Source organism: Lytechinus pictus, chromosome 14 (genome assembly GCF_037042905.1).
Source record: "Lytechinus pictus isolate F3 Inbred chromosome 14, Lp3.0, whole genome shotgun sequence".
Lineage (NCBI taxonomy): Eukaryota > Metazoa > Echinodermata > Echinoidea > Temnopleuroida > Toxopneustidae > Lytechinus > Lytechinus pictus.
Window position 1 is genome coordinate 16,384,143 of NC_087258.1, and position 21,030 is coordinate 16,405,172.

Here is a 21,030-nt window from a genome sequence, read left to right on the forward strand (position 1 = left end):
ATTCTAAAGATAAGAAGAAAGAAAGAAATGTATAATTTGCCTGCATGTTGCTATATGGAAATGTATCTATGAGTTTTGTTTGAAAACGATGTGTATATGAAGTGAATTTTGTTGAAAATAAATGCCCCTGTTATAGGTGAAAGAGAAAAAAAAATGGTTTGTATATTGACTTCAAAACTTGATATTTTAAGCTCCATATCAGCCGGCTATATTGAGCAAAAGATATGAATCTCATCGAACAGGAAATTCGAGCGCAAAGCGCGAGCAAAAATTTTATTTAGTAACATGAAAGATTTTTTGTTTTGCAAGTCTTCCCACAACATTATTTCATTCACTCGTCTTCCTCCTAGCTCTTATTTTCCTTTTCTTTTTTCCTTCTGTCTTTCCCCTTCTTAATTTTTTCTTTTTTTTTTTCTTTTCTTCTTTCTCTTTTTTTTGCTCCGCCAATTTTTTCAGGGGGGGGGGGCACCTGGGGGGAGGGGGGCACACCAAATCTCAGGGGGGGGGGCACGTGCCCCCCTAGGCCCCCCCCCCCCGGGGGGGGGGGCAAAAGTGTTGGGACGTCGCGACATCCACAGCACGGCCGCGCCGCGCCGGCCGCGACCGTGAAATTGTTGATGCCGGTTTCCATGGCTTTGCTGTTGTAAGTAAAATTACTTTTTATCTTTGTTGTTTTCTAACAATTAGGCTGATATTTGAAATCAACTGAATTTAAAGCCGTGGATGAGAACTACAAATACAATATTCCACTCTTTGTAGGAAATTGTCATTGCCATGGAATTTGAAAATGTAAAGATAAATTTCCGTTTGCCAGGCCGGCGCCGGCTAGGCAATCCCACCTATTGAAAAACATGTTAGTGATTGTGCGTATGAATGGGGAAGGGGGGGGGGGGGGCGGTAACTCTTCCACCTAACTTAAGTTAAAGGTCAAGTCCACCCCAGAAAAAATGTTGATTTGAATAAATAGAGAAAGGTCAAAATACCACTACACTAAACATTTCATCGAAATTGGATGCAAAATAAAGACTTTAAAGTTATGGTGGCATTTAAACTAAATTAGTGACGCGTTTTTCACAGTAAACTGTGACAGATGTGCACAACTCGGTGACATGCAAATGACAGAGTCGATTGTTTTGTTTTTTATTGTTTGAATTATACAATATTTCATTTCTTACAGATTTGATAAGGACCGAATTGACTGAACCATATTAAGTAATGCTAATTCCACAAATTCAGGGAGGAATTAATCATTGATTGATTCACTGGAGTCTTGACAATGTCTGAGCCTGAGGATAAAATTAGAATATTTCATATTTCATGTAATAATATACAAAAGAAATAGTGAGTGGATGATGTCATCGGTCTCCTCATTTGCATACCGACCAGGATATACATATAACTGTTTTGTGAAATTAAGTGAAACTTTAAACTGTCATATCTTTCTTATTTTACATCCGATTTTGTTCAATATTTCAGTGTTATGCTTGTTGGATTTTTCTCTTTTAATTCAAATCAACTCTCTATTGGGGTGGACTTGTCCTTTAATATTCGGCCCTTAGGCGAACTAGTTTAATTTGACTAAACATTTAAATCTAACGTTGGGTAAAATTTTACTTATATTTTTCAATAAAAAGCCTCTGGCATATTGTGATAGAAATTAGACAGCGGGCAGTCATCTGTTTCGAGTTTTTAATTTTGTATTTCTCCTCATACACAGACGGTTTGCAATCATGCAGCTCCCATTAGGCCGGTTAACAATACATCCCCCCCCCCCCCCCCCCCCGACGGGGTTCTTTTTTGTCTTTATTTCTAAACAATTTATAAAAAGAACTGGACCAAAAATAGATTGTTATTCCGTTTTAGCATTAAATGCACCATAACGGGAAAAAAATCAAAAGGAAAAAAGCAGTGACTTACCTCGGCTGTCGTGTAGCTCCCACTTCTTTCATCTATCCGAAGTTGATATAATACACAAACATATGGCTGTTGGAAGAACTTCCGGGTCAAAACCATTGCTTGGCCAATCAGATCATCGCTTCTATATCGGGTTGGATGGCTTGTCGATCGTACGCAAGCGACAAATGTTCAACTCATAGAAACATCCGGGGCACTGTAAATGACGTAAGGGTCAAGGGGTGGAGTCTGTCGTCACTTTCAGAACCAAGATGGCAGCTTACATAGTCCAATGAACAATGGGAATCTCGTGAAGATATTAATTATAACCAGTTTCAAGGCGGGAATTTAGAGTGAGAAATTAGTCTAAATATCATTACGGCACTCATTATACTAGGTTATGTACGTTAGGGTAATATTTAGAAAATAGTTTTATCAGGTTTTTTAAAACTTGTCTATTTTTGCCATTGAGTCCCTGTACAGATCGAGTTAGAACTTCGGTCTCTGTAATTGGTCAGTGGAGCCAACAGAGTTCATCAGAACAACCAATATAACAGAGACCGAAGCTTTTGGTCTGGATAGAAATTTGATGGCTTGGCGAGTTAACTTAAAATGCAGAAGAGTCTAACACAGTAACAGATAAAAATTAAAAAATGGGTCAAAACAGAATCTGAGGCAGTGCATGGTCTAATGTAAATGTTATGATAGATCGATGTCAGTAGTATAATTACTATGTGACTGAATAAAGTGCTGCTTTGCAAAATGAATGTTGGTGAAATCTTCTATAGGCCTAAATGAGAATAATATTATTATTATTATTATTTGTTTGGCGTCACCTGTGCTTGTGAGGCGAAAAGTGAACTACACTGGGATTTCCCCCTACTCTTATACGAATAGTGCAGTGGGTTCTTAACGTGCAAAGGTGTTAACTCTCCTCTACAAGGGGCCTCCATTTATTTTAACATCCTATTCATCTGTGATTTGTTTCCTACAGGCTACAATGTAGATTAGATCTAAGTCTTCCGCTTCCTGATGATGTGAGTAAAAGTAAAGTGACGTGAGACCCTCCAGTCCATCAAAGATGTCAGAGACTCCGTCCAACATTGAGCGTCTTCCACTCGAGCATCCTCTACCTGATGAGATTCAGGAGATGACTCGAGATAATACGGTCTGTAAGTTCTGTGGAGTTAGTTACCTTATCCATCATGAAGTCAAGAGACTAGAAAAAGAGGTAGGTTTTTTTTCCATAAGCATTATACAGTGATCACATTCCAATGTTTTGCCCATTCTTCAGAATCCAGCAAATCGCACAAAATAGTGAGCAGAGAGAGAGAGTAGAAAACTGTATCAATATCAGGTCTGAAAGACAAGACTATTAACATCTTTGGCCTTGTGTCATTGTTTATCCTTATCATCACGAAATTGATAAATACTAATAAACCGCTCGCAGTTATAATCCATCCGACTTAAGTCTTCTGTTATGAGTACCGTACTCAACACAAAAACTTAACACATTCTGTGCCTGAATAATTTATTGTATCACTTTCCTCATTCGATCCCAAAATTGTGCATTATGTTGGATGGTCCTGTTCCGTTTTTCATTCAGGTCCAGATATTTGAAGGAAAATAATCTCTGAAATTCTATGATTGGCATTGCATTGAAAAGTTGAAATAATGAGGCAAATAAGTTTTAACTTTAAATGCCTACACCCAAGGTATTACAAAAATAATTGTTTTTCCATGCTAAATGGCACATACATGTATGTAAACTGTCACATTTATGTTCTTAGATTAAAGCAAAAGCAATCGTTGGTAGCATTGCATTTTATTCTCTTGCCATTGACTTTGCATTTTTATTTCTATTTTCAGCTAGAGCGGGTGGAAGCAGAGCTGCAGAAATACAAGGGATGTGAAGAGAGGGAAAGGGCGCTAAAGATAGAAGTAGAGAAACTCAAAACAAGTTTGTCGGAAAAAGATAAGATCCTACATGACAGGGATGCAAGGTACGGTAGATTGAATCGTGTTTCCTTTTTTATTTACCGGGTACTTCTTAATTCTATAATAATAAATAATAATGATATACTTATTTGTATAGCGCAGAAACTATGTGCATATATTCTACCACGCTGTGATTAAAAGCTTATGAAATGCTTGAAAACATATTTAGAAAAGAGAAAAAAGAAAGTAAGGGGATTAGTTGAAAAGATAGGTTTTCAGTCTAAGTTTGAATGTTTCTATCGCAATCCATTCCATAATTTTGGGGCTGTGCAGGCGAAAGCACGATCTCCCAAAGTTATCTTTGTATTACGAGTGGGGATGTGAAGGAGCAAATTATCTCAAGAACTGCGCAGGTTGTGAGTGTGTCTGTGAACTTTTCTTGGTAAAAGCTCAGAAATATAGCTAGGGGCTTGGCGACTTAGTGCCTTGTATACCAATAACAAAATCTTAAATAATATTCGTTGGCGAACTGGAAGCCAATGCAGATCTTTTAATTCTAAATTCTCTATGCGCATTGAGCACTCTTCAGAGGGTTTTTTATATTTATAATTAAGTGTCTTATTGTTTTCTTGATCAATATAACACCAAACAATTTTTCCGGAAAAATGTTTTACAGAGTACTGAGCAAATGAAGATCAAGAAAGATAACTCCAAAATCCCTATCCGTTTATAGAATGGCTTCCAGCCATTTCCTATCAAAATTAGATTTCTATACCAAAACTCATCCTTAGCTTTGATTATTATATTTTACAAATGATGACCTCCTTAAAAACAGCCATTGGCTGAAGCGCACTATCATGTTAAAAACTGGGGTTCAACATGCACTCATTAGAGTAAACTGCATGAATGAACAGAACGCCAGAAAAAAACTGTAAATAGCTGTTGAAATGCTTCAGTATGTCTGTTTTTTTCTGATTTTGCAGTTCTAATGTTGAAATATGATAAAAATGAAATGAACTTAATATAACCCCAACAATCAATCAAATCCTGTTTTCACTCTTTTCTCTCTGATTCTGACCATGGATTTATCATTCATAAAACCAAGGGGATACATAGTTAATAGTTTTACCAACTTACCAAGATATTCTAAAGCTTATGAATATATGATCTGCTTTTTAAAAACTGTATAAAGTGAAACTAAATATTCATTTACTTTAATAATCGATGATTTGGTCTTGATATTAGACATTCGCATAGGCTCACCATTTCATTTTAGGATTAGAATGGAAAAAAATAAAACAAACAACTTCACACCTAAAAGATTTATTATTTATAATGTTTTTATTTCAGCATTGAGCATCTGAAATCCAATATCAAAGTCAAGGAAGATGAACTATGGAAAGCCATACAACAAGCTGAGGCAGCTCAGAGACAACTAGAAAGTGAGAAAGCTGCAAGCAACAAACTCAGGTAAAATACTCGTAATATTCATGTCACTGGTGCACAGATGGGGGGGGGGGTGCTTGTTGGACGACCAAAAAACAAAAATAAAGGAAAGAGGACGAAATATGCTATTATTATCTGAATTTAATGTCAAACTCTGTCACAAATTAGATTTTCCTTTTGAGAAGGTGAAAAAAAAAAAAAATTTGGGGGGTGGACATATCCCTAAATGGCATTTCTGGTCCCCTCGAAATTTTTGGCTCACTACTTAACTGATTCATATCCTAAATATTTGCAACACAGTGTATATGAATGATATACACACTTGCATTCTGGTTCGACTACATAGTCAAGTGTGGACATTCGTCTACATGATATTTGAATTCAAACCTTGACAGTTTTGAGGGAATCCGGACAATTTATTTTGTTTTTATATGAATGTTGCAATGTCAATGGCCCATATTCTGAAGTCGGGTTTAACTTTGACCACATGTGGTCTAACAGTGTGCTAAAATCCTGGGAAGCCAAAAATGTCAAAATTTGTGTACATTGCATCGTTCTCATGTTTACTGTGCTCTTCCTTAATGGTGAACATAATAATCCTATTAATCTTTCCAAGACAGTTAAGAATGATTTGAGAGTAAAATTAGCTGATACATTTAACCCTCTACCATTAGAGATGTATGTCACAGTTGGCTATTCATAGTTAAACCACAACTTTATACCAGAGTTTAAATTAAACCGACTTCAGAATAAGGGTCAATGGCATTCATGTTGTATGTTGAATGTTGGGCATACTCTTTTGTATTCCTGAAAGCTTTAAGCATGATTTAAATAACAGTGCAAACAGATTTTCATGCCTTTAAACATATTGTACTTCATGAATTATATAATTGGAAATTAACTATATACATGGAATAGTAGGAAAATATAAATAAGAATAAACAAAGATTTTTCAAGAATGTAGTGAGAAAATAAAGCTTAAAAAAAAAATCTATGAGATAAGTGAAAAATGATTGATATTCTTATGTTTTATTTCAGAGCATGGAGAAAGGACATTCTGCAGAGACTGCCTATGATCAAAGCTAAACTCTCAGAAGAGAAGCAGACTCTAGGGAATGTGAAGTCTGAATTCAGTGACTATCAACACAAGATGGCCACCATCAATAAGAAAATCACTGGCGTCATACAGAAAGTATGCAAGAAAGAGAAGCAAGGTGGGCTTTTGTTTTCAATTGTGCTTGTTATTTTTTGGTGTAATTAGAATTATTTCTCTCTTTGTCTCTCTCTCTCTCTCTCTCTCTCTAACCCTTGAAATAGTAGTCTTTTGAGCATTGTTTCTTCATTTTTCTTTAACCTTGTGAACACAGACGTTACAATTATCACATTTGTAGAATTAGATTTAATCGTTGTAATAATTTTTCTTTGTCATCTTTGTACAAGAGAAGTTATATTGCTATAATCTTTTAATTTCACATCTGATAAATGAATAATGAAAATTATATGTGGTGTAAAAGGAAAAGCAAGACTCCTAGAAAATATCTACAGAAAAATAATCATTATGATCCCCTCAAAATTAATACAGGATGCGAAGAGTTAAATGTCAAGTCCACCCCAACAAAAAGTTGATTTGAATAAGAAGAGAAAAATCCAACAAGCATAACTCTGAAAATTTCACCAAAATCGGATTTAAAATAAGAAAGTTATGACATTTTAAATTTTCGCTTAATTTCTTAAAACAGTTATATACACATCCTGGTCATTATGCAAATGAGGAAACTGATGATGTCATCCACTCGCGATTTCTTATGTATTTTATTATATGAAATATGAAATTTTCTCCTCATTAACAAGTGAACAATGATAAATCCCTCCTTGAGCATGTGGAATTGGCATTGTGTAATACTATATGGTTCAGTCAAGTTGGTCCTTATTGTAAAATCTGTAGAAAACAAAATATAGTATAATTCAAACAACAAAAAAACAAAAGAAATAGTGAGTGAGGGACACCATCGACTCTCTCATTTGCATATCACTGAGTGGGCATAGCACTGTTTAGTGAAAAATAAGCGAAACTTTAAAATGTCATATCTTTCTTATTTTACACCCGATTTTTATGAAATTTTCTGTGTTACGCTTGTTTCATTTTTCTCTACTTATTCAAAACAATGTTTTTCTGAGGTGGACTGGGCCTTAAATATACATATCCTTTTTACTAGTCGTATCTCTTTCATTGATTGCATCACACACACACACAAAACATCTTGTATTTTGTTTTTATTGAACGTTGTGTATATCGGCCATAAAGAAATACTGAACTGCATTTACTTGTTGGTTATGCAGACTTGATAGTTCTTTAATAAAGCTTAATGGAGGTACAAAAGCACTGACATTTACAAAATTTCCCTTTTTTGCTAGGAATTTAAATTTTAACTGTCAGTCCTCTGGTTGCTTGCGTACAAGCTTCCATGTTTTCCTAACATTCAGGTAAAAGACAGTATCTACCATCATTATGAATGGGCTTAAGACAAACACTGGTACTTGTAACTACTGAAAATAAATTGTTCACAAAATTGACAAAAGCTGCACAGAATTATTGAGAATAAAAATATGTGCCAAACAATTTTTCAGGAAAATGTATAAATACAGAATAACGAGCAAATGAAGAACAGAAAAAATAAATACTGAAAAATACTCGCCCGTTTATAGTGTAGTCACACATGTTGTTTCCTATGTTAGCTACTCCAAGAAAAATATGTGGTAATGAAATGAATATAATTTCAAGCAAGCCTGAATTATTATGATTAAATTTTGTTGTTGTTTTCAATAAAGCATTCATGTGTATGATAAAACTCTAGGATTACTTCCAACCTTTCGTCTCAAAATTAGATTTCAATACCAGAAGTCCAACTTAGCTTGAAAATCGCATATATTTTCTTCCTTTTGCAGTGGTTGATGGCATCCTATCAAGAGCCACTGAAGCAGAGAAACTCTCTTCCTCTCTCCAGTCTCAACTCACTGAAGCCCGCCAACAGATGGCAGCAAACAGCAATCAGGGTCAAAGGTTACAAGAAGCTGAAGACAGAATCAGGCAGATGACAAATCGCTGTGCTGAGCTCGAGGCTAGAGATCAGAGTGAGATTTAGTTCTGATTGAGTTGACTAAACTTGGTCCTGTTTCAAAACTTTAGATATTTTGATAAATGCTAGAATTTCTATGCCAAATCTACTCCTGACCAATCAAATTGTACCATTTCAGTAACTTATAACAAAGTATTTTTCTATTGATAATAATTCCTATGGAACAGTTATGCTATAGCTTTTGCATACAACTTCATGATTTCATTTCAATATGAATGAAAGACAAAATATAATCCTCAGAGATTTCTTAAGATTTATTACTTTAAATTTACAATATTTATGTTATCCCCCCCCCCCAAAAAAAAAAAACATTCAGGGAATTGGTGAAATAAGATATTGTTTTAGCTAACAACATTGATCTTCGCAGAAGTTGTTAATGATACACCATGTGAGTTCTAGAAGGACTAATAACAGTGGATAGAGATAGAAAGTGAAGTGGAGAGGCAAGAAATCCGAGGTCGGAGGGGATAGTATTCTTTTATAAAATGAACTGTAAACCAGAAAAGTTGAGAGGCTTGAGTAGTTTGAGAAATTGCGAGACTGGCTTGAGTCGGCGAGTAGAGTTGCAGAGCAGGAGAGACGATTTATGGCAGGTTGTCCTTGTAAGGTTGTGGACTGTGTTTAATGGGAACAATTGTTTGGTTTTAACTGGAATATGACCTTGTTGAACCCCACAGAATCACAAGACGAGCTTCAGAGAGCCACAGCCGAGTTGAGATCAGCCAAGTCAGATATTGTTCAGTTCAAAGAGGTTTTAAGGTAGATATTATTTATTTGTTTGATGTAAAATTCATGGAATGAAATATTGACTGCAATGTGACATGTTTCACAGAAAAATCAACAACTCATGAATGCCATTGATAATCCAAAGTTATAAGAACCTTCTTTGATGGAGCCAGTTATAAGTATAAAGCTTGATAGACGTTAATGTACTTTGAAAGATTGAAATATTTACAGAAAGGAATGAGAATCTACAAAAAGGAAAGAGAATAGCCATCAAACTTTTTGGGATGAGAACAGCTGCCTCAATGTGATCAGTATTATTTCCTGCACAAGTGTGTTAAGATATTAAGCGTTTTTAGGTTTTCTTATTCCTAAATATTCAGTAATAATTACATTTTGTTTTTGTTCAAAGAAATAAGACCCAAGAAGTGGAGGACAGTCAGCGGCAGAGGGCCAAACATGAACAGTTCCTTAGCAACAGCATCAACAAACTTCAGGAGGAGCTGCGTTGCCGGGCGGAGGAAGCCCAAGATTACCAGAGGGAGCTCGGGGAGCTGAAGGAGCGTGAGGCGGAGCGGAAGAGGAAGATGGAGAGCAGTCTAAACACGAAGATAGAGGCATCAGCCAGAGAATTGAGACAGCTACAAGAGGCTTTGGATAGTGCCAGGAGGGATTGCTCTGCATTGAGAGATGAAAGGTATAGTAATAACCATTGCTGTGTTCGGAGGTTGTTGTGGTTTTTTTTTGGGGGGGACTGGCTACAGGGTGTAAAGGAGTTTGAGTGTAAGGGTATCAGTTGGATAATTAAGGCAGCTATAAAAGGCTTTCGATAATGTCAGGAGGGATTGCTCAGGACTTAGAGATGAAAGGAATAGTAATAAAACCCCATCCAAAATAAGTGGTATATTAAAGTTGGAGGCATTTGTGAGAAAAATGAGACAGCTACAAGAGGTTTTATTGATAACCCCAGGAGGGACTGCTCTGCGCTGAGAGATGAAAGGTATAGTAATAATCATTGCTGTTTTAGGAGGGGTTCTTTTAAGCCTGGAGGTAGGCCGTAGTCCCCCCCCCCCCCCCCACCTAAAATGTTCAGTGCTTAGAGACTTTTTTTTTGCAGGAGTTTCTGCATTTTATTCATGAATCAATACATGTTCACATAATAAAAAAGATATAAATGAATACATTTTAAATGTGACAGTTCAAGAGATAAATGATACTGACAAAGACTGATAATCAAATTATACATAAACATGTGATGTAGTAAGTTCAGTAAAATACAGGGGGCCAGCTATTCTAAGTACAAAAGGACCAGCTATTATTAGCACATTGAGATGACTGATTGAATGTGATAACAAGGTTATGTTCATCTGATATTGTCTTATTCATTGTTCGTCTTGACATCATTACACAGAGAATCGATGGTGGCGTCCCATCAACATCGGATTGAACAACTCAAACAGAGCTTTGCTCAGAGGATACAAGAAGCTGATGGATGGCCTGAAAGGGTGAGATATCAGCCACCTTGTCCATCTAAGATGTTAAGATTCAACTATATAATTTCATAATTGAATTGATTAATTAATAGTTAATAATTGTAACGTAGCATTGACCAGATCAAGATTGTTGAAGGGTAGGAATACGTTTCCCAACAAACCAATTGATATAATGATAATAATCAAAATAATAATGATGATGATGATAATGATGGGGGCATCATGGTCTAGTGGTTTTGTCTCTCAATCAGAGGAACTTGGGTTCGATTCCCAGCCATGGCGTGTTTTGCTCCAACAAGAAATTTACCTACATTGTGGTGCACTCAACCCTGGTGATTAATTCCTTTATATGTACTGAGCACTGGAAGGCTGCTTGAGCTAAAGCTGGGGTATTATAATAATAACAGCGTGCCTCGGAATAGATTATTTCTAGATATATACCTATCATTATTATTAGTAGTAGTTGTAATAGTAATTATGATGATGATGATCTTGATGATGATGATGATAATAACATTAAGAATAATAAAGATAAATATGACAACGATAATAATAAAAGATGGATTTATATAGCACTTTTTGCCTGTGGATACAAAATGCAACTATTATTTCCCTGGCTTTAGCTGAAGCTTTGTTTTTTTTCAGCAGTGCTCATGACAAATTAATTCTGCCTGCTACCCATTCAACTTGGTACCTGGGTACTCAACAGTGTGGATTATTTCTAGCTGAATGTAAAAACATGACCTGGCAAGGTTTCAAACCCATTGCCCTCTGTTTGAAAGATGAGAGTCAGGACCACTAGACCGCGATGCACCTGCATACAACCAATTAGAGTTTATCTTTCAAATTTGCGATTAATGATAAAGTTCGTGTTACATACACTTGGGTGGTCATTGGATTGTTAAAATTCATTTTGTGATCATAATCAAACCTAGCACCATTGGACTTTTTCATGTCTTGTCAAATCTTTATTAAAATTTTGTTGTTGTTGCCTTTTTTGCAGTTAAATGAAAGTTTATCAAAGGAAAGGGAGAAACATGCTCAGGAGATGGCCAGTCTAGAAGAAAAACTCCAAAAATCATTTCAAGTGGTGAGTTATTGTCCAATGGACGTATTCAAGAATATGCTGTTAGCTCAATTCAATTCAATTCAATTTATTTCCACTTGAAAAAGCAACAATATATACAAATCAATACAATGTACAATACATCTCAATATTAGTATAGTGGGGGATCATAAACAGCACAAATGATGGCTTATTAAAAATGACCCCTTACAGTACAAGTAAACAAAGATAAAATAACACAAATGACAACAATGTATAATATAAAATAAAGGATGGAAAGAACAAAGAAAGAAGATAGAAAGGAAACATTTGGTATGTGAATTCTGAATCAATCTGGAAAAGTAAATAGCAGGTGTCTTTTATGCAGATGTTTTAATTGTTTTTCAGTCTTACTATTTTTAAAATGAAATCCAATGACTACTGGATCTTCCAATGACCTCATACATTTAAAAACTTTTTTGTTTAAATTATATCTGAGGATAGTTTCTTAACACCTGAACACTCTTGTTAATCCCATACTATGTATTTTCCTGTTCACAAGGGCCAAATTTTCTGACAAATCCCACCTAAAAAATCATTCATTAGTGCTTATCTCTGATTGGACAACAGTGCTGGCTCCGTTGCCATGAGTGCATTCTTGGAGTACAGTCCGTGGCTTGGCCGGGTTTCTGCTTTCATAATGACTACTCTACCCTGATTTTCACGGTAAACCCTGTTATTTTGCAGGGCCAAGTAATCCTGTATTATAAAACTCACAAGAATGTTCTGTATCTGATTGGTCCAAATCGGATCACATGATATTCAGCGAATTGGCACTATTGCATCCAAAATGCACTATCCTGCACTCTGACGTCATACCAAAAGTACTATCCTGCACTCTGACGTCAGAGTGCAGGATAGTGCGAGGTCTGGAATTGTCTAGAATTATCTAGAATTTAGATCAAATATAACATTCGGGGCAACTCAGTTACATGGGAGGGGGGGGGTTGTATAAAACAAACAATGCACGCATTCTTGTGCATAGAGGACCTAAATAATGAACTCTGTGCTCGACTTGCCAAATGGATATACCGCACTCAGTCCTGGGGTGCGGTATATCAATTGGCTCTTCTCACACATCGTTCATTATTTGGCCCTGCATGCACGCGCTTACGTGCATTATTTGTATACTGTAGATGGGGTTAGCTCACTTTGCAAAAACACTGTGTAAAGAGAAAGTGCGCTATCAAACTTTAACCTGGTACGATAGGTAGAGCTAACTTTCCATTAAGCCCCACCTATAGTATGGGATTAAGGAAAATTGACTTGTGAGAAAAGGGTGTCAGTTTCCTTTATTCTAGCTGACAGAATGTCTTTAATGCCTCTTGTAATTTTTTTGGGGGTCATCAGTCAGTACATCCACAAAATTCTCATATTTACCTATGTAAAAACCATGCAACACATCAGCTTTTATGCAATGAACGTATTTGATTTGGGATCACATGGTTAAAACTCAAAGGTATTCAGATGAGAGATAGTGTGTTTTTCAATCAAATAATTTATTTTCACTGACACAGCCGCAAATCTGTTAATGTGCATAGGTGCAATGAAAGAACTTTTTAGTTATACATTATGGTCTACATAAAATTATGTATATCATCATTACTGTTATTGTTCATTCTCATTGCTACTTAGTGTAGTTTTTCTATAATTGAAATTATCATTGTTTGATGATTTCTATACCTCAGGACTTGGAGATCCAGAAACAGAGAAACGATGAACTGATTTTGAAATACAAGCAGGAACTCAGTAGTGCTGAAAATAAGGTAAGACCATAATTATTTGTTTTAACACAAATTTGCAGAACTTTTTATTAGCATAATAGATGTACTAAAGAAAAGAAGCATTCCTGAATACAATGACTGTGACAAGTGCATGCATGTGCACTCCAGATTAAACTTAGATTGATGCCAGTGACAACATAATAAGATTCAGCTGTAGTTAGAATTTTGTCATTGTTTATATTATCAATTGATCAAAGTGATTTAATTTTTCCTCTGCGATGTTGAAATTTGAACTGTAGATAACAAATTTTATTTGTGTTTTTAATTAATTGATTAATAAAAGAATAATCATAAATGACACTGGCCATTCAAGATCATTTTTGCTTGGCAAGAATTTTAAGTGTGGACGGTCTATTTGTTACTGTCTTTGTAGATGAAAAACAACATCCAGCGTGAAAGAGACTCGTTGAAAGCTAGACTAGACAGCCTAGAGAGGGAGCTATCTGATTCTAAGAGGTTATCCAATGATCAGGAAAAGGGACTGAGAGAAGAGATTGACAGTTTACAGAGGATTACAACGGAACTTAGGAAACAACTTGGTGAGTAAGGTTTCAGGGCTGGAAATTTGATTGAAAGTATTGATTGTGTAAATATTTTACTTGGCATTTTACTTGGTTCGGTGATATGCTTAAACTCATATTCAGATTACATCTTGGTATTTTTATCAAGCCTAATTAAAGAAAAATACTTGTAATTGACTTTTTAAAAATACATGCTAATATAGAATAAAAATCTTTCATTCTTTACTCTTTCCATCTTTTTTTCTCTTTCTATCTATCAATCGAGTAGTTGCAAAACAAAATGCATATAAATAAATAAATAATGAATGAATGAATGAACTGACAACCTCAGTGTATAAAGCTGTGGAACATCTAGAGATACTGCCTTGGCTCTACATGAAGTATTGATGTCATATTTCTTACAGCTGAAGGAGATAGTCGTAATACGGGTGAAGTTCAGGCAATGAGAGCCGAGCTTCAGGAAGCAGAACAAGACCTGGCGTCAGCACAGAGAGATAAACATGAACTTCAGAAGAAATTAGATCAGAGCAAAGAAGAGGTATGTTCCAAATATTCTTTGTCTGTTGGATGAAGGATGATGTAGAAAACAAACATGGCAGAAGAGCTTTTTTATTTTCATTATGAACATCAACAGGTCTCATTATAGTTATGTCTTTTGGTTTTTGAATTATTTGGAATTACGAAGTATGACTTGCAAACAGTTTTAATCCTTTGTAAAGAAAAGACCCCACTGCACCAGTCCCCATTGGGCAGAATACCTCATTCTCTCCTTATATTAAGAATAGATAGATAGTTGTGGGCGCGACGTGGTCTAGTGGTTCTGACTCTCGCCTTTCAAACACAGGGTCGTAGGTTCGAATCCTAGCCATGGCGTGTTTTCCTTCAGCAAGAAATTTATCCACATTATGCTGCACTCGACCCAGGTGAGGTGACTGGGTACCCGGCAGGATTATTTCCTTGAATGCACTGAGCGCGGTGATGGCAGCTCGAGCTAAAGGCGGGGTAATAATAGCAGCGCTTTGTATCCTCAGGCAAAAAGCGCTTTATAAATCCAGCTATTATTATTATTAGAGAGTGGTTGTATGGCGCTTGGTTTATGGTTATCAACTTCGATTTATAGCTTGCCCAGGGACTATTTTTTTAGGCTTGTCTTACCTTACCAAGAAAGGAACAAGGACAGGGGCCAAGCTTCTCCAATCCCACCTTTTTCATTCTTATTCCAATGTTCATTTATTTTCCTTTTGATCAAATAAACAGACAAGATTTAACATATATAAGTTTTGCATCTCTATCTACATTTGTCTTTAAAGAGATAATATAGCAATTCCCCAATTATCTATGTCCCATATTCTGAAGTCAGGTTTAACTTAGACCATGGTCTAACTCTCTGCTAAATTATGGGGAGCCACAAACTCAAAAATTCTGCTCATACTGTATATTTCTTATATTTAATCTGTTGTTTTCCTTCGCTTTCATAATGAAGAAAATATTTCGTTTATCATTCTGAGACAGTTGTAAATGATTTGAGTGTCATATCAGTTAATAAGCTGAACATGTACTAATAGACCTTTGTGCCCCAATTGGCTCTCCATAGTTAAACCACAACTTTAAATCAGGGTTTAATTTAAACCTGAGTTCAGAATACGGGCCAATCAAATATTGACAATACAACATACAATGGAAAACATTTTCAACTAGTTAAAACATATTTAATCTCAAGGTCGATTGCAGCACTTCATTATCAATGACTGATGCAGCTCTAGGAATCTTATTCATATTTGTTATACAGGTTGCCTTCCTACAGGAGACCGTCCATAGAGAGTGCGAGGAGCGGTTGGAGTTGACGGAAGCTCTGAGCAAAGCCAGGGAGCAGCTTCTTGTCCATCAAAGGGGGACGTCCATCGCAAACAGCACCAGCAGCGGACGATCACACTCCCAACTCAGCCTGGGCGGTAGCGGCTCCTCGCCCCACCAGCCGACCAGCCCCATGGGGAATCCCCCTAGTGGGGTGAGGAGGGGCAGTGGTGGAGGAGGGGGGCAGTCAGGGGGGAGTAAGGGGGTAAGGCAAGTAGGGTCGAGTGGGAGTGGGAGCTTGAATGACAGTAGGAATAGGATAGCTACGGTCCTAGGGAAGAAAGAACTTAAGATTCAGATTAATCCTGGGCAGTGACGTGAGAGATTAGTGTACTAGCCTGGGATAGGACTGCATGATATGATGACAGTATCAAATTTTTGTGACTTTGAAACATAAATGAATAGACTATATTGAGTCAATGACATATTGTCTATCACAATGTCGTAATAAACAATTGAGAAGCTTTAAAGTGCCATTGACTTGACGAAATGGAATGATATTTTATCTTACCAAGTCAATTTAATAGTGTGATTATGTCAACAAGGCAAAATAGACATCTTGCCAAGTTGACATACAGCTGTTAATTAGTCGACTTGGCAAGAGAGTGTATCTTGCCACGTCAACGCACAACTTTTTATAAGTTGAGTTGGTAAGATATTTTATCTTTCCATGTCGCCATACAACTTTTTATAAGTCGACTTGTGTATCTCACCAAGTTGACATATAACTCTTCTCTATATTTCAGACAAGAAATCTGCCTTTAAATTTTATAAAACACAGACATTCCATTACTCCCATCAAACTCAAGAGGGTTCCAGGGTAAAATGTAAAATATCATGTCATCTAGGATGTTGATGTAGCCAGGGCCTTGAAATTCTTAATCCTTGAACGTCATTTGGAATAGGTGAGCCATGGTGCTTGGAAAGAAAGAACTTAGTTTCAGGTTAATCCTTGACTGCAAGTGCCGATGTTGGCGTAGCCTGATGTCATGAAATTCTCAATCCTTGGATCGTCAGTAGAAGTAGGATGTCCATGGTGCTAGGGAAGAAAGAACTTAAGGTTAATCCTTGGTGCTAGGGAAGAAAGAACTGAAGGTTAATCCTGGACAAGTGATTAAAGATGTTGTAGCCTGGTGTAAAGAAATTCTTAAACCCTAAATGATGGTAGTAGGATAGTCATGATGAAAGAATGAACTTAAATTCAGGTTAATCCTTGACTGCGAGTGAGGATGTTGGTGTAGCCTGGTTACAGCGTTAGGAGTAGGATAGCTACGGTGCTAGGGAAGAAAGAACTTTAGATTCAGGTTAATTCTGGACTGTTAATGAGGATGTTGGTATAGCCCAAAGCTATAAAATTCTCAACCCCTGAACAATGGTAGGAGTAGCAAAGCCATGGTGCTTGGAAAGAAAGAACTTAAGATTAAGATTAATCCTGGACAAGTGAGGTAGGGTGTTGGTGTAGCCTGGTGTCATGAAATTCTTTAGCCCTGAACGACGTTAGGAATAGGAAAGCCATGGTGTTTGGAAAGAAAGAAAGATCTAGATTGGGCATTGAGCTAGGTTTTCAGTGGTTGAAATGAAGCTTTCACTTTGTTATATTCAAATTGTGGAAAATGCAGACATTGCACTAAACATTTGGTGTAACAGTTATAATAGTGATATCATCATTTGCATATTTGTACTTCAGCTGATTTGATTAAAATGATTCAGGGATTATCTCAATAAAGAACTCATGTTTTGGTAAAGAATCATGAGTTTTTGAACATCTTTCCATCACACAAGAAATTTTGCCATAGCGACAAATTCTAAAGGATCAAATTGTCTAAACATCAACAGATGTAGTACTGACATACTAGCCAAATAGCTGTTGTAGTTTAATTGTAGGTAGCAAAAATGTGACAAGTGTGTAGTAAAATACAGGGGCCGCGGAACGGTTTTCAAAGTGGGGGGGCTGAGCCAAAAGTGGGGGGGGCTGACCATGCTAAAAATCACAATCATATGGTCATTTTTACGTTTTTGTACACGGTTTTGGAAAAAAGTAGGGGGGCTGAAGCCCCCCCCCCCCCCCCGGTTCCGCGGCCCCTGATATACTCCCTATTTCTTCCTCATGCTGGGTGCTTTTCCATTCATAAGAAAATTTTAAAAATCACTAACTTTGAGCCATTTTCAGGTAAAATTTTGTTATCGTGGATTTTTTTTGTGTTATCACATCAACCAAATTATCATTTTACATTGATCAAAGAGGTGCTATTGTTTTACAAGTAATTACGTGAGTAGCTATAAATTTGTCCCTTGTATGCCTTACATTGGTTGGAAAGATGTTACCATTCATCTTCAGTTCCTTAAAAAAAAATTTAAAAATCATGAGAGATATCAATAGACATGGCTGTCATGATATTAATTCTTGATAGGGGCAACCTCCATTTTTATGCTTATATTCATACTTTCCCGGATTTGACAGGGTAAATCTAGTTATTTTGCTACAGATTTCATGGTCGTAAATTACCACAAAGCATTTTCACCAAAAATCAATTGAAACGTTGTCACTTGTACCAGTGCTAGAAACTTTGAATGTGTGCATGTATTGGATGTTGTAATTTATGCTTAAATTAGAGGAGCAATGTCATACAACTGTTAAAAAGCTTGATACCAAAAATGCAAAGTGCTTCACAATAAATTCACCAAATGATATTGACTCGAAAGTCACTTGAAGAATCGTTGACAGTTGAATTTACAGAGGTGGTTCAGTTTTTTATTTGCTAATTTTTGGTGCAAAATATTTATTGATATTCTAGCCCAAAAAAAAGCAACAAAGAAAACAAGTTGTTTATTGAAATGTGTTTGCTACAAGTGGTGCCAAAATCCGTCCAATTTTGTATTAAACCGCCCACCATTCATTGAAGCCAGACATTCTCATTTATATGACACCTAAATAGATCCTTGTGATTTGATTGGTTGTTTGATATTGTTCATTCAGCCCATTTTGCAATGACATCATCAACCGTGCAATTTTGGATCCATTCATCGTGCAATTTTGGATCCATACGATTTTGTCCATTGCACTCGCTCACCGAGACTGCAGTGTAATGACGTAACAATCAACAGACCGAACTCGCACTGCATGGGCATGTTTTGCATCGAAATTCATGAATTTCATATGGAAAAAAAAAATTTCTAGGTGTCATAAACCAAATAATGAATGTTTTTCATTCGTGCAATGGACAGAAAACTTCATTCGATGAAAGAATGATCCATTCTACTCGGCTACGCCTCGTTAAATGGATCATTTCATATTTCACCTCATGAAGTATTCTGTCCATTGCACGAATGAAAAACATTCATTATTTGTATATTGACAAAGGTTTGGAGGGATGAGCCATGCCTTGCATGTCCCTCCAATAATTTGTCTTAGTACAACATTCCCAATTTATTGTAACCAAAGTGATATTGTCATCCTCTGAATTGTTTTGATATACATGTATATAGTGATATCAGGTAATTAGATTAGTAGGTGTTACACTTGGTGTAAACTGATGTTCTTTTGTAGGTTAATTGCCACTTGGTACACACCTACTCTGTCTACTTTCCATTTGGTCTCTTCCCACATGGTCTAATCCTAGTTCATCTACTAATTCGTCTACTCACTAGTTGTATTTCGTATAATTGCTTCTTGCCCTATTTACCTCTTAGTCTAATTACCATTTTAGTCCGGGTTATAATTGAGCAAGGTGCCACAAGAAAAAGGAGAAATTTTCATATAGTGCTTCTAGACCAGTTTTTTACGCTGAATATGAATATATGAGGTAACCAGGCTGTATCCTGAAAATTAACCCGTGAGGGCGCTTTTTTCAAAATGGCCGCCAAATTTTCAGAACATTTGAATTTTCGTACATAGATTTTGACATAAATATTCCATTGCCACAAAATTAGTGTCATATGAAAGACAAATACATTTCCTACAATTTGGTACTATTTATAGGGGATAAGTAGGTCATTTGGCTGAGATTTTAAGTAGAAATCTGCATTTTTTGTCATTTTTTCCCAAAAATTGAAAATTTTGCAAATACATGATTTTACATAATTCTGAGAAAAATGAATGAATTACCTTGAAATGTTCCAGAAAACTTTAGTGATATACTATTATCATGTGGATGAAATTCCAACTCTGTATCATTCTTCTTAGCAAATTTATAAGGTATCAAACTTGAATACTTCAATTTCAGAAATGTCGCTTTTTGTATGCATTTCCATAGACTAATACGTATAACATGTACATGTATAATATGTATAATGTATAGTTTAATAAAATTTAAATGCAATTATCTCCGCTTTTTAACCACTTGGAGAGTTAAGAGTAGGCTTTTCTCTATCAGCTACATAAAACAAAATGTTGGCACATCAAGGCCTGACCCTCTCATGGGGTGGGGGTGTCGAAGTCACCCCCCCCCCCTTGCCCTTGGCTATATCATGTTGTTGTATATTGCCTATTTGTTGGAAAAATCACTGTTTTTTGGAGCACCCATTGAAGCAAAAACAGGCATTTCTGCTATACAGTACAGTCACTTTGATTGCTTTGAAACCACTTGGAGAGGAAAGAGTATATAGGCTTTGTTCTACCAGCTACATCCAAAGTGGCACATCGAAGCCTACCCCTCTCGGGGGGGGGGGGGTTGCTTAATATTGCCAATTTATTTGAAAATTCACAATTTTGGACCCAACATTGAGGCCAAAACTCGTTTGTGCTTTGTTGTACACCCCATTTTATTGATTTGAAACCACTTAGAGAGGAAAGAGTTTGTTCTACCAGCTACATATAAATAAGCACTGGCACATTGAACCCTATCCCTCTCATGGGCTGTCTAAGTCACCCCCCCCCCTCTATATCATGTATATTGCCGATTTATTGGATATTTCACCATTTTGGATCACCCATTCAGGCAAAAGCGCGTTCCTACTATATAGTACAGCCAATTTTATTTTCTTGCAATGACTTGGAGAGGAAAGATTAGGATTTGCTCTATCAGCTACATATCAAGAAGTGTTGGCAAATCAAAGCCTATCCCCTTCAGAATGTTCAGGGGGCTGTAGAATTTACCCCACCAATTTTCGGTAATTGACTATCTATTGGACAGTCAC

At 36.4% G+C, this 21,030-nt stretch overlaps 1 protein-coding gene across 1 annotated transcript; it reads left to right on the top strand.

Annotated features, from left to right (window-relative positions):
- Positions 1-564: 564 nt before the first annotated feature.
- Positions 565-18,238, top strand: LOC129276559 (myosin heavy chain, embryonic smooth muscle isoform-like). The gene is made up of 14 exons (XM_064109881.1): positions 565-643; positions 2,888-3,124; positions 3,763-3,896; positions 5,182-5,301; positions 6,316-6,491; positions 8,224-8,409; positions 9,092-9,173; positions 9,550-9,834; positions 10,549-10,642; positions 11,634-11,720; positions 13,424-13,501; positions 13,893-14,058; positions 14,445-14,578; positions 15,830-18,238. Exons 2-14 carry the CDS (start codon positions 2,975-2,977, stop codon positions 16,208-16,210), a joined length of 2,073 nt encoding a protein of 690 aa, XP_063965951.1. The 5' UTR covers positions 565-643; positions 2,888-2,974; the 3' UTR covers positions 16,211-18,238.
- Positions 18,239-21,030: the final 2,792 nt, after the last annotated feature.

What these genes read in the sequence shown, in the direction of transcription:
- LOC129276559 (XM_064109881.1), top strand. Translation starts at nt 2,975, where the DNA reads ATGTCAGAGACTCCGTCCAACATTGAGCGTCTTCCACTCGAGCATCCT. An exon ending in TCAAGAGACTAGAAAAAGAG is followed by an intron (nt 3,125 to 3,762) that starts GTAGGTTTTTTT and finishes TTCTATTTTCAG; the next exon opens with CTAGAGCGGGTGGAAGCAGA. An exon ending in CTACATGACAGGGATGCAAG is followed by an intron (nt 3,897 to 5,181) that starts GTACGGTAGATT and finishes TTTTTATTTCAG; the next exon opens with CATTGAGCATCTGAAATCCA.